Source organism: Acipenser ruthenus, chromosome 8 (assembly GCF_902713425.1).
Source record: "Acipenser ruthenus chromosome 8, fAciRut3.2 maternal haplotype, whole genome shotgun sequence".
NCBI lineage: Eukaryota > Metazoa > Chordata > Actinopteri > Acipenseriformes > Acipenseridae > Acipenser > Acipenser ruthenus.
In genome coordinates, this window is record NC_081196.1 from 31,405,156 (window position 1) to 31,419,610 (window position 14,455).

The window sequence follows — 14,455 nt, forward strand, 5'->3', positions numbered from 1 at the left end:
CGCTTCCTGTAGTTATTGATTAGTCTCTCACAGCGCCGTGGAGGAATTTTGGCCCACTCCTCCATGCAGAACTGCTTCAACGCAGGGTTTTTGAGCATGAACTGCTCGTTTCAGGTCCTGCCACAACAATGGGGCTTACGTCTGGACTTTGACTGGCCATTCCAAAACTTTAAATTTCTTGTTCTTCAACCATTCTGATGTAGACTTGCTTGTGTGTTTCGGATCATTGTCTTGCTGCATGACCCAGCTGCGCTTCAGCTTCAGCACATGTACGGATGGCCTGACATTCTCCTGTAGAATTCTCCGATACAGAGCAGAATTCATGGTTCCTTCAATGATGGCAAGGCGTCCAGGTCCTGATGCAGCAAAGCATCCCCAAACCATGACACTACCACCACCATGCTTGACCGTTGGTATGAGGTTCTTACTGTGGAATGCAGTGTTTGGTTTTCGCCAGACATAACGGGGCCCATGTCGGCCAAAAAGTTCCACTTTTGACTCATCTGTCCATAGAACACTGTTCCAGAATTCGAGGATAATCCAGGTGCTTTTTGGCAAACTTGAGACGAGCATTCATGTTCTTCTTAGTGAGCAATGGTTTCCGCCTTGCTACTCTGCCATGAATCCCATTTTTGCCCAGTGCCTTTCTGATGGTGGAGTCATGAACAAAGTTAGTCAGATTTATATTGGGCAGGGCTGGCCCAAATCAGGCCTGGTTGTTAACCAAAGGACTCAAACAGCTGACCCTAATTATCCCTTTAATTGGGTTGAGTTAACTGGGGGGGGGGGGGGCAATAATCACACCTGAAGACTGCATCTTTGATAACCTTGCACACCAAACAAATGAAAAAAGCACCACACTTTGGTGTCATTTTCTCTCAGACTCCCTCTATATACTACTACAACCCACAAAAAATCTGACCAAATACAATGTGAAAAATGTGCAAAAATGCAGAAAATCAGACAGGGGGCAAATACTTTTTCACGGCACTGTATATAGTTCACTGAATGAACTAACAGCCAGAGAGTGTACTTTTGACAGGAGCACTAAATTAGGTGCATGCACCGCACAGCAATTGAATCCTCTACCAGGGCTAGTCCTAGCTTCTCCACATCATGTACCCAATATAACGTGTCCATAGATGGGGAACAGCAGGAGCTGTAGCCAGGTGACCCTAGGACGACAATCTCAAAAAGAAAGTCAGGGTTCACTGCGGGGGGGGGGGGGGGGGGGGGACACGAGAAATAGTGGTAGGATCAAAGATGGACTGCCTTGTCTCACCTTCTGTAAGCCAGGGCACTTGCAAGACTGCAGTGGACCTTTGACCAGTGGTAGAAGCTCTGCCGATAGGGAGCGCTTAACCGCAGGGGATGTGGTGTCAGACTCTACCCCCTGATCAGAACGACAGCTCCTGACGGGAACGCCAGCTCCTGTTCGCCCACCTCCTCAGAGGCGGCGATGGACAGCATGTCATCCTGCTGCCAATCTGCGCTCACAGCCCCCTGGGACTCCAAGGGGACAGGCTGCGCTGAATGGTCATACAGTAACTCTGCCAGCACTGTTCCTTGGTGGGAAACTGCTGCCAAGCTTCTCCATCTGCTCCGAGTCCGCCGATCGCTTGGAACAGTGACTCTTCTTCCTCTTTCTAGGAGGAGGAGAATGATGAATATCATGAGGACGGCTTCTTGCGTGGGCTACTTTCTCGTGTGCGTCGTCCACTCTCCCTTGGCACAGAGCCATAGGGGGAGGACACATTCACCTCTGACAGACGGAGGGACGCGGAGCGCTCTATAGAGCTGTGGGAGAGACTTTTCTCCAGCGTGCACTAAGAAACATGCGGTTCACCAGTGCTTCCTTTGCCTGCTCTGGCCCCAGGCAGGAAGAGCATCTGTTGTGCTTGTCCTCAACAGGCAGACTGGCCTTGCATATCTCGCAAGGATAAAACCCAGTGGCAATGCAATGTACAGTAACACTGTACAGGTGCTGCCTCAGTCTACTTAAAAACAGCAACAGGGCTGTTCAAGACCTGAAGACGACTGGCTTGGTACCAGCCCGGTGATGTCAGCCCTGGTCGGTACCGGTTTGGTGACTGTAGCACCGGGTCAGTACGGTATGGTACCGGTGCGGTAACCTCGGTCCCGGTTCAGTACGGTACCACCAGTTCGTAGTTACCGCGGGTAGCACTGTACAGGGATGCCCACCTGTGCAAACTACTGGCAAAGCCACTCAATCAGTACTCACACAAGACTGAGGGAAGCCTGCTGGTCAGAATGAACTAAGAGCCCTCGTAACGGTGATGCAAAAGCTGTCACCAAAACGGCATCAAGATGCTGTGGTAGAGATTGCAAGCAAGCACAACTGAAGCAACCTCTTGGTCCAGAAGCTGCTGTCACTAGTGTGGAGTAGTGGTTAGGGCTCTGGACTCTTAACCGGAGGGTCGTGGGTTCAATCACCGGTGGGGACACTGCTGCTGTACCCTTGAACAAGGTACTTTACCTAGATTGCTCCAGTAAAAACCCAACTGTATAAATGGGTAATTGTATGTAAAAATAATGTGATATCTTGTAACCATTGTAAGTCGCCCTGGATAAGGGCGTCTGCTAAGAAATAAATAATAATAATAATAATAATACTACATGTGTGCTGCAGACAGGCCTGCACTTCGTCTCTGTGAAAAACAGAATGAGAAAAGAAATATTTTTTTCTCAACAAAATACACTACTTTAATTATACAAACCGTTTCATAATTTTGGCCAAAACCAAAACAAGAATAAAATAACTCCAGCCAGAGCTATAGCAACCTGGGGAGAGAGCACAAAGTCAGCTGACTCAAGCGGCTGGCACAAGGCCGCATTGAGAAATAACACAATATATGTGTAATTATTATATATTTTTTAAATTATTACAAACAAAAACATTATCGCATAAATTATGTAAAACTTAAAAATTAATTATCTGAAGGCTCCTCCTGTCAGGTCAGTTGGAAAAATGGAATTGATGTCTGTGACCGCAGTGTTTTTATGTCCTCGGGGGCAGGCCATGACTGCGTCACAGGCTCGTCGAGCAGCTTTGAAATATCTTATTCAGGTTTCAGGCCTTTAATTCGGTAATGGTTACATTTCGTACTTGAAATGGAACAAGTATTTATCCTGTCAGACCCAGCTATCAGCAAAAAGAAAGAGCACAATGACTTGCATCTACTGTGTGCAATTGCTAAACTGTAAAAGTCTGATATACAGTACAAATGGACAGCCAGATGCCTAATCACACCCCCAGATTGTGATGCTGCCAATAACTTGTGCTAAAGAACGTTGGTGTGCATATAATAGACGGGTAACAAAAACAACACAGTAGTCTCTGCATATAGGAACACCTCTTAAGAGAACACTTTGCCTAAAGGAATACCCTTGTGGTGAAACCGATTTTTCTCCATTGTAAATGCGTCCCCATTGTAAATGCTCTGGCTAAAGGAACTTTAGTTGGTTCCAGCGGTCTGGAATCAACTCCCCAGTAATGTTGTTTAAGCTGACACCCTGGGATCCTTCAAGAAGCTGCTTGATGAGATTCTGGGATCAATAAGCTACTAACAACCAAACGAGCAAGATGGGCTGAATGGCCTCCTCACGTTTGTAAACTTTCTTATGTTCTTATGTTCACACCTTCTTGGCATCGATAGCGATTCGTTCACAACGGACACAGTACTGTTTTGTAAAAACATGGCATGCAAACAAATGGCAAAATGTGCCGCTGTTTCTCTTGCGACACAAAGTCGGAAATTGTTTGAGCTCTTGAAAAAAACCTGAAATCAGACACAAGTCGCAAAGCAATTTGGGGTTTCCTGATCTGGAGAGTTGCTTCACCATTCTGTTAAATAATGTGCATGTCTTGTATAGTGCTGCTGCATTTTGTAACGTGTATAGGGGTGCTGTATTAATTTTGTTTGACAGTTAGTTTATTAACATTAAGTTAACTCTAAGTAACGCCCATTATTTTTGCCTCTGCCATTGCGACAGCCCGAAACATATCTTCCAGCTAATTTCATAGTACTTAAGCTTTTTGACCGTGTTGTTTTGCTTTAGTTTTACTAACGATGGTTTGTTTGTTACTTTATTATTATAGTTTATTAACATACACTTGCTTATTGTTTTGCTTTTACTTATTCAGTTCATTTAATATGTTGATGCACGTGCATCATGACAAGTAATACATGTGTATTTATGGCTAACCGTCTTAAAAAACAGTTTGGTTATAAGAACACTTTGCTTGCTGGCAAAATTCATCACCCCCTGTTCATACCATATAACTTTCTTCATGTGTCTATATTGTAGAGGATCCAATATACACACAAAAAAAACAATAAACCTGAATATAATTACCTACTGTAATTGTCGTAACATAATTAATCAAATGTGTACTTTTCAGAATACATCATTCTTTAGTGAGGTATATGAACTCCCCCTGCCTGTCCACAATAGGTCTCATGCTTTAACCCTTTGTGGTCCATTGTCGGACTGGGTCCGACATTGCAATTAGTCCTCACAGGTCCTTTGTCGGACTGGGTCCGACATCATTATAGCAACGCAATAAACGGGTGTTTAGTCGTTTTTTGAGATGCCTAGTGTGTGCTTTGTTGATATGCAGGGCCATTTAAACCCGTTTGACTGTGGAAAAAAATACTTTTAAACAGCGCGTATAAAATTAACTGCGCGTGTGAAAATTAATTAGACCTGGCGTGCCTGACGCGCGATTAATAAATGGACCGCAAAGGGTTAAGGTACCGTGGGACCCTTTAGAGTTCTATACATATACCATACAGTAGTACACTTTTAGCTTGAAAATATCATATTAACCCTTTTAGTCCTGAACTATTTTGTTGAACTTGTTATATAATTCAAAAAGGAACTTTATTGAGTATACAGGAGACCAGGACAACAAATAATATATTATATATTATTTATACACTACTGTACCTCAGACTGGGACCTAGGACTCCTGTGAGGTTCCAACATGATTTCCGACAGCATATGTTAACATAAGAGAAGCCGGGACCTTGAGGTCCCTTCAGGGTTGAAAGGGTTACTGTAAATTAGCCACCACATAAGCCAGCCACATACCTGGACATAATAAGTACCCTTATTTAGAGCATACATCATAAGGAAACTGTAATCCAAATTCTGTTTTGTTCGCCACCTGAAAAATACAAATCATAAAGAAAGGTGATTAGTCAAACTGTGGCACCTTTCACTTTCTTTAGAACTGCATGTTGAAGCAGGGAAGTCTTTGGCATGGTAACTGTTAATAGTGCCTTCATGGAAACAAGAAAGAGCTTGATGAGCACTGGCGCTGTTAACACCATTTTATGTTGAATTAAAAACTTCTTGAATTGTCTTATCTTACTGCGACCCATGAATGCCTTGTATTCAAAGTAATTAAAAAATAACCTGTCTGTGCAAATTAGTGCAATACTTGTTCTATAAAATCACAGGCCTGAACACATACAAAAGTAGGTCATTATGGACTGGGTTCTGATCAGGAACTTCTATATTGTTTAAATTATAATGAAACGAGCAATGCTCAAGATGAAGCAAGAAATGCACAATGGCTACAAAAATTACTAATACACCCCTTTTTGGTTAATGGGACATTTGTTGTCATACATCTCTCTATAGAAAATCATCCTCGCTATGCAAATGATTTTAAATGAGCAACCTGTCTGACAAGACATAGGTACCTGAAAATGTTATCTATTTGTCAGAATGGCAAAAGACTTGGAGTAAACATTTACCATTAACCATTTACCAAATTTACCATTTTCACTAAAACTACATATTAAAAATAGAGTGCTCACCCTTTATAACGCTATAGTGGAGAGCCATAGTTACAAGACCGTGCTATTTGTAACAAGTATAAAAGCGCTACTGTAATGGCATTATGGAGCAAATGGAAGCCACGACCCTACCGTGTTATAACCTATTCCGCACTATAATGAGGCGTGTTATAACCGGTGAGCACTGTACCAGCACTACAGGAAACAACTATAGCTGGTAAACTACAGGGCACAGCAACCGACAATTATCCAAATTGATTGTTGTGAACTTATGTTAAAATTCATTTATTAAAAGTACATTTGATCACATTGGTGGCACACTGTGGCTTTTAAAAAAACATTTTCAACACTTTATTCAGTGCCACTTGTACTTCACTGTGTCATAGTAAAATTGGTCAGTAAATACATTTATTGATTTAAGTACCTCATAAAAGGTAAGTGCTTAAAAATATAAGGTCAATTGCAACAAAGTGAAAGCAATGTACTACAAAGTACTAACCCCGTACTAACCCTGTGTAAGTCGCCCTGGATAAGGGCGTCTGCTAAGAAATAAATAATAATAATAATAATAATAATAATAATAATAATAATAATAATAATAATAATAATGTACAAATGAGCCTAAAGAAACTAATCAAAGAAAGGAAAATTACACAAAACAAAGGCAATAGCAGTCATTAAATTCAAAAGTTTGTATGGAAGGCATCTCCTTTGGCATCACTATTTATTTTCCATTCTACTTTTAAAACCTATGTCTACATTTGATAAAACCATCACGTAGCCAAGAAAGAGAAAACAGAACCATTACAATTTAAAATCTTCTGTTAGCGGTCTCATTCTGACATATAAGTACATACGGACAGACGCTGTGATAGTGGGAGAAAGAAAAGTGCTTACTTGACTCTTTCCTTTGTGTCACCAAAGGTCTCCTTCAAGTTTGTCAAGTCAGGATAGTAACTAGCAGGAGGAGATATCACTTCCAAAAGGCCTGAACTGATTTCTGTAGAAAACCTGTCAGAGAGAAAGACATTAATGAATAAGTGCTGCCTGATGATTCCTTCTGCTGGGTTTCATTTTTGCAGAAAAACACACCGCTCCAAGAACATTTTGGGGATTTTATTGAATGCTGGTAAACAAAATATGGCTCAAAGTCACTGATGGCTAACAACTGTTTCTGTATATTAATTCTATATTTCATGAGTGTTTTAGCTCATTTTAAAACTAGGACACTGGACTTCTTATTAGCAATGATAACCTACAGTGCCTATAGTAAGTATTCACCCCCCTTGGGCGTTTTCAGTTTGTTGTGTTACAACCTGAAATCTTGATGCATTTAAATTGGATTTTGTTTCCTTTGATTTACACAACCTACTCAACACTTTGAAGAGGCAAGAGGATTTTTATTGTGAAACAGTTAATGAAAAAAAAAACAAAAAAAAAACTGAAATGTCTTGGTTAGATAAGTATTCACCCCCCTGAGTCAATACTTGGTAGAACCACCTTTGGCAGCAATTACAGCAGTGAGTCTTTTGGGGCAAGTCTCTTCTAGTCTTGCCACAGATTCTCAATCGGATTCAAGTCCAGGCTTTAAGCCACTCCAGTGTCGCTTTGGCTGTGTGCTTGGGGATTTTACATGGGCTTTTTTCGGAAATGGCTTCCTTCTTGCCACTCTTCCAGGCCAGATTTGTGGAGTACCTGAGCTATTGTTGACACATGGACAGTTTCTTCCATCTCAGGCATGGAACACTGTAGGTCTTCAGGAGTTGTCATTGGCCTCTTGGTGGCTTCTCTGACCAATGCCCTTCTTACCCGGCTGCTCAGTTTGGGAGGACGGCCTGTTCTAAGCAGATTCTGGGTGGTGTCGTATACATTCCACTTCTTAATGATCGACTTGACTGTGCTCCAAGGGATATTCAATGTCTTTGAAATCTTTTTATACCCCTCCTCTGATATATGCCTTTCCACAACTTTATCCAGGAGTTGTTCTGAAAGCTCCTTGGTCTTCATGGTGGTATATTTGCTTTGAATTCACTGTGGGACCTTACAGAGACAGGTGTATTTAATCTGAAATCATGTGAACCACTTTTATTGCACATAGATGGACTCCATTTAATTTATTGTGTGAATTCTGAAGGCAATTGGTTGCACCTGAGCTTATTTAGGAGTGTCATAGCAAAGGGGGTGAATACTTATCTAATGAAGACTTTTCAGGGTTTTATTTTTAATTGATTTGTTTCCCCCCCATTTTTTTCACACATTGAAAGTGTTGAGTAGGTTGTGTAAATCAAAGGAAAAAATATCCTATTTAAATGCATCAAGATTTCAGGGTGTAACACAACAAACTGTGAACATGTCCAAGGGGGGTGAATACTTACTATAGGCACTGTATATTACAATAAGAACAACAACAACAACAACAACAACAACAAGAAAACCATGGGTGTTGGTTAGCTCTATGTTAAATATATTTATGAGTATTTGTTCAAATGACCTGATTTATCAAGGTCTATATTCCAAAATTCAATTTGCACCATTTTCTTACAGGAAAATTAAACTGTTACAAAACCAGAAACAAGCAGTGTGGGTCAATTAAGATATGACCAAGGTGTTTATTACCAGTTTTCTAAAAACAGTGCAATCTGCATTTGTCTGTAAATCAGCCCCAATATGCTTTAAAATGAGCACATTGGACACACAATACACATTAAACGTATAGACAAATGGTCACTGTTTTCCAGTTTCTGTACTTCACCATTTCCTGCAAAAAAAACCCCCAAAAAACATAGTAGCTATTTATATATTTATTTATAAAAAAAAAATGAAGTAAAAGACCCTCTTTCAATGAAAGACTGTGTTGGGGTGGTGCAGAATCTACAATTAAAATTAATTTAAAATGTGCAATATATTAAATCATACCTGCTGACATACAGTGGTTATTATTCTTAAACTAAAACCAGCTAGGAAAAACTGGCAGTGAAGTTAAAATTATGAAACTTTCATGCACCCAGACACACAGCTATACCACAACACATGCAGCTCTTTTGTTCGTGAAAAACAATACGTAGCGGTAATCCTGTAATAAGTAAACAGCACTTAACTCTTTTTCCAGGCTCTCCACAACGCTACGGACATAATCAATATCTGCCTGCAAAGACAAAGCATTACAAAACAAGATATCATTCTAAATAAATTCTGGCAAAAGCAGAATGAATATACTGCAGCTGCAAAGAATGATAAAAAAACATAATCTTTACAGCTAGTGGTTTAATAGTGGTTAAACTGCTTATTAAAAACTGTCACCAGTTCATTTAAAATGCGACATTTAACATTTAAAAAAGTTAGTATTCATGTCAGTGAACTGACACCACACAACGTGCTGTCCTTGTAACTGGAGGCAAGCAGTTCTATTGTGAGCAATATGTGAAGGGCATGTCATTTCTAGAGACTGATTACTGCGAACAGTGTGGTGGAATGAATTTAATCGAGAGTTTGATGAGTCACTTAAAAACACTTCAACAATATTCCTCCTTGTTAATTATACATGTTATTATACATGCATATAAATAAATACTGGTATCTCTTTGGGATACTCCCAAATTAATCATTTCACAAATTCAATCCCTCCCAGGTTCTCACATTTTATCAATATATTTGTCTTTTTTGGGTTTAATACCACGTAGCTATTGATTGTACATGCACACCAGCATTCTCTTCACAAATACAGCGAATTGACAGCTTATGGTCACTGGGTACAGTATGCAACCAACCAAACTACTTTTAGCTCATGCACACAGTCGATGCTCAGATAAGTTAGCACAATCTGTACTGCAGTTCCCCAACTCAGTTTTTGCCAACATGTTCTCTTTATTGGTTTATATGAAGTTCAATTAACCTGTCAAAACCCCAGCGCCTCACAGGCAATTTCTGCCTGGGGGGCTGTGCCCTTAAATAAATCACAATATCTTCCAAAGTATAGACAGCACAGGCATGGTTCAGGGCTTGAATTCAAGGTAACCCCTTGGGCATCAAGACTGAAACCTCAGGTGTGATAAAAGTCTTACTCAGTACCACGCTCGAAGGAGATATCCAGAAAAAATACATAAAAAAACAACAAACGTTTTTCATTTTTTTATGTTCTATAGTCATTTTTTCAACTTGTAGCATATGAGAAGAGCCAGATTTTTTTCCAGTGCTTCACCAACATGTCTACTATACTGGGTAAATATTTGGAACTGTTTGAACAAAGGGATCAAATTCTACAGGAGTTTTTACAAAGCTAAGCCCAAGTGTCCCCAAACCTCTCCAAAAATAAACATTGTGTAAATCTTTATGTCCAGTGATACACTAAGTTCTAAAAGGGATGTTAACTTCTGGCACCTCACATGCTATCCATTGCCACATGCATTAGCCTTTGTAAGGCTTTTTTTTTTCCCTTATCTCATTCAAGAGGTGGGCGTGTTTGTTTGCACATCGATTACTCTGTAATGGATTGGGCTACAAACAAAGTAAAGGTATGAATGGAAAGCTTGTGACCTCCCCTACAACGTGATCAGGGAGATTTCACCGTCATCAAGGTTGTAAGACCAGAGCAGCAAAACGCAAGCTAGTCGATCGGATTTGTTTTGGAAGCATGGGGGTACGAGACACATTGCGAATGTGATATCTCAGCAGTGAAATGACGGATTCGAAAAATTCCTTCGCGGTTTGACGGTAGGAAAACAACAATTTTGATATTGAGTTAGCTTTTTTCTGTTTTGCTTTTGTAATAATATTACAAATTAGTTATGAAATATAATGGTTTACGTGCAGTTCCGTGTTTCGCCCGCGGGACTAGAGAGCGTAAGAGGTTAATTCAGAAATCTCAAGTAGTATGCCACTTTCTGCAAAGAAATCACACACTTGGGGGCTCCCGAGTGGCGCACCCGTTAAAAGGCACTCCGCGTGGAGTGCAGGATGCGCCCTATAGCCTGGACGTCGCCAGTATGAGTCCAGGCTATTCCATTTGCTGACAGGGACGGGAGCTCCCAGGGGGTGGCACACAATTGGCCGAGCGCCACCTGGGCGTGGGAGGAGAGCAAGGGCTTAGGTCAGCCAGGGTGTCCTCGGATCACCGCGTACCAGTGACCCCTGTAGTGTGGCCGGGCGCCTGCGGGCTTGCCTGTAAGCTGCCCAGAGCTGCGTTGTCCTCCGACGCTGTAGCTCTGAGGTGGCTGCATGGTGAGCCTGCAGTGTGTAAAGAAGCAGACAGCTGACGGTACACGCTTCGGAGGACAGAGTGTGTTCATCTTCGCCCCTCCTGTGTCAGCGCAGGGGTGGTAGCGGTGAGCTGAGCCTAAAAATAATTGGACATTCTAAATTGGGAGAAAATAATAAAAAAAATAATAATTGGCGACTACTAAATTTAAAAAAAAAAAAAAAAAAAAAAAAAAAAAGAGAAAAAAAGAAATCACACGCTCACGGTTGATGGAGATGCATGTGTTTGACATTTCTTTTTTGTACATGAATATACAGTATTACACATTCCTAATGAGTACATTTCCACAACATCCAGTCATGTTGTTTGCTTACCTCTCCTACAAAGACTATAATAACACAATCCAATTTCTCTTCAGGAGATAGCTTGTTTATTAACGAATGAAGGGTCTCTGCGAGATAGGACTTGACTTTCCTCTTCACTGTTGGTATTCCCATTACTATAGACACTGGAACATACAAAAAAACAAGCATTCATCTTCATTTTGTCGTGCGTTAAACATTTTGTGCATGATTATTCTTGACTTCCTGTTAATATAATTAGAATATCCTTGACAATCACAAGACAAAAAAACCATACACTGCTGTGCAAAGTCTTAGACATATTTCATTTTTCTACTCTGATGCATTATGAGCATCAGCAATTTACTTAAAGCCTCCACTAGTGTTTTCTACTATTATAACAACCGTGACTTGCATAAACAAGGAAAAACATTGAGTGAAATAGATTGCATCACTTGATTTTCAAGGTGTGGTCTCCAAAGCATAATCAACAAATATAGAGAGCCATCATCTGTAATTGACAAACCCAGGACTGGAAGATCCAAAACGCTGTCTAACAAGGATAAGATAATATCCTTAAGGAATATTAAGAAGACGTTGAATTGACAACAGAACTGGCAGAATTTTCATCTGTGGTTATTATTATTATTATTATTTATTTCTTAGCAGACGCCCTTATCCAGGGCGACTTACAATCGTAAGCAGATACATTTCAAGTGTTACAGTACAAGTAATACAATAAGAGCAAGATAAATACAATGACTATGGTTCAAGCAAGTACAAGTGTGACAAAATACACCCTTATCCAGGTTGCCCTGGATAAGGGTGTCTGCTAAGTACGGCTAATATAACAATTGTTTTATTCAGTCAAAATGTTCGATTCATTGACAAACTTGGATGTTTGATTTTTACTGCCATCAGTAACTCCAGCCACAATAATTTCATTTCAAATGGTGAAGCATTTAACGTTTTTTTGTGGTACCGCAATTTTGTCTGGCATAATTTACATACCACGGTATTCTCGTCTGGTTCCTCAAAATACTTACAAACGTGGCTTCGCTTCGTTCCTTTGTTATTAAAAATATATATATAACAAACTTGTCATTAACTTTATTGCACTGTGCTGTTGATACCATACGACGCCCACTACAGCATGAAAAAGAGAGTGCACCAATGAAGCTCCAGATTGACCAAGAATAAAACCCGCCCCAGTGTCAATCTTTCTGTTGCACCAATTAGAAAAGCTACTTGGAGGCATGATAATAAACTATTAAAATGAATACATAAAAAAAAATATCTACTTCAACCATTCCTACTAAACTGATGACTTATCAGTTTGAACAGGTGCCAACAATGGTCATTCAAAATTACCTGCGATGGCATTCAGAACTGGGCAGACACATGGCAAATGACATTTAATAGAGAAAAGTGTAAGGTACTGCACGCAGGCAATAAAAATGTGCATTATAAATACACCGTGTAACAATTTTTTTTTTTTTTTTGTTCCTGGGTAGTAAGTGTTATTTCCTAATTGCTTATGCCTCAAAAGTATAGAAAATGGCTATTATTCCCCAAGAACTTTGCTTTTGTGACCAGGACAGTGATATTTTGAAAATTACCTATTTTCCAGAACATTCCAGATAGATTCAGTGCTGAGTAAACTTGGAGTAACTTCTAGAACTTTCTAGAACTTTCCAGTAATATAAATAGTAGTATAAATACAGGGGCCTTAAGCCCATCAGTTCAGTTTAGTTCCAGCTGCCTAAGTGGATACATATCTGCATTTTTCTGAGATGGCATCAAGGTCATAGGAGACTTCAAAATGGTGGCATTCCTGATGGGTCTCCAAGGCTGTTTTACCAAGTTTCCCTGCTATCTTTGCCTTTGGGACAGCAGGGACACCAAGGCGCTCTACCACAGGCGGGACTGGCCACAGCGGACCGAGTTCTCTGTGGGGAGGAACAACGTCAAGTGGGAGCCACTGGTGGACCCCCGGAAGGTGCTGATGCCACCACTGCACATCAAATTGGGCCTTATGAAACAATTTGTCAGAGCTCTAGATAAGGAGTCGGCAGCCTTCAAGTACCTTCAAGACTTCTTCCCTAAGCTGTCCGAGGCAAAGGTCAAAGCCGGTGTCTTCGTCGGACCACAGATAAAGAAGATCCTGGAGTGCAATGAATTCCCCAAGAAGCTCACTAGTAAGGAGAAAGCGGCTTGGAACAGCTTTGTCGCAGTGGTTCGGGGCTTCCTGGGCAATCACAAGGCCGAAAACTATGTGGAGCTGGTTGAGACTCTGGTGAAGAACTACGGCACAATGGGCTGTAGGATGTCCCTCAAAGTCCATATCCTTGATGCTCATCTTGATAAATTCAAGGAGAACATGGGAGCGTACTCGGAGGAGCAAGGCGAGCGCTCCCACCAGGATATACTGGACTTTGAACGCCGCTACCAAGGACAGTATAACGAGAACATGATGGGAGACTACATCTGGGGGCTGATTCGTGAAAGTGATTTACAGTATAATCGTAAATCTCGAAAAACTAATCACTTCTAAATCTTTTGTAGTCATTTTTGTATTACTTTAGTATAAATACATGTTAATTTGGATTCATATGTTGTTTTTTTCTGACTTTATGTGAATGAAAAGACACAAATTTGCCCGTTTTCTCATTGGAAATAGGTAAATTTCAAAATATCACTGTCCTGGTCACAAAAGCAAAGTTTGTGGAGAATAGCCATTTTCTATACTTTTGAGGCATAAGCAATTAGGAAATAACACTTACTACCCAGGAACAAAAATTGTGTCACATAGTGATATCATATGGGAGATACTGAAATTGAAGAAGGAATCTATGAATTGACTCAGAAAGTCTTCATCTAGACAATGTGGGGAAGCTATAAAAAAGGCCAACAAGATGCTCGGATATATTATGAGAAGGGTTGAATTTAAATCAAGGGAAGTAATGTTAAAACTTTACAATGCATTAGTAAGACCTCACCTAGAATATTGTGTTCAGTTCTGGTCACCTCGTTACAAAAAGGATATTGCTGCTCTAGAAAGAGTGCAAAGAAGAGCGACCAGAATTATCCCG

General features: G+C 40.4%; 1 protein-coding gene across 4 annotated transcripts in view; it reads right to left on the bottom strand.

Annotated features, from left to right (window-relative positions):
* Nucleotides 1–14,455, bottom strand: part of mgat4a (alpha-1,3-mannosyl-glycoprotein 4-beta-N-acetylglucosaminyltransferase A) — a 55,742-nt gene that overhangs the window by 16,730 nt on the left and 24,557 nt on the right. For all 4 annotated transcript variants that reach the window (XM_059028816.1, XM_059028817.1, XM_034922348.2 and 1 more), the window contains exons 5-8: nt 11,397–11,530; nt 8,927–8,973; nt 6,726–6,839; nt 5,116–5,191 (exon numbers count right to left, since the gene is read on the bottom strand). In XM_059028816.1, coding sequence (XP_058884799.1) covers nt 5,116–5,191; nt 6,726–6,839; nt 8,927–8,973; nt 11,397–11,530 — 371 coding nt within the window. The remainder of the gene's footprint in view (nt 1–5,115; nt 5,192–6,725; nt 6,840–8,926; nt 8,974–11,396; nt 11,531–14,455) is intronic.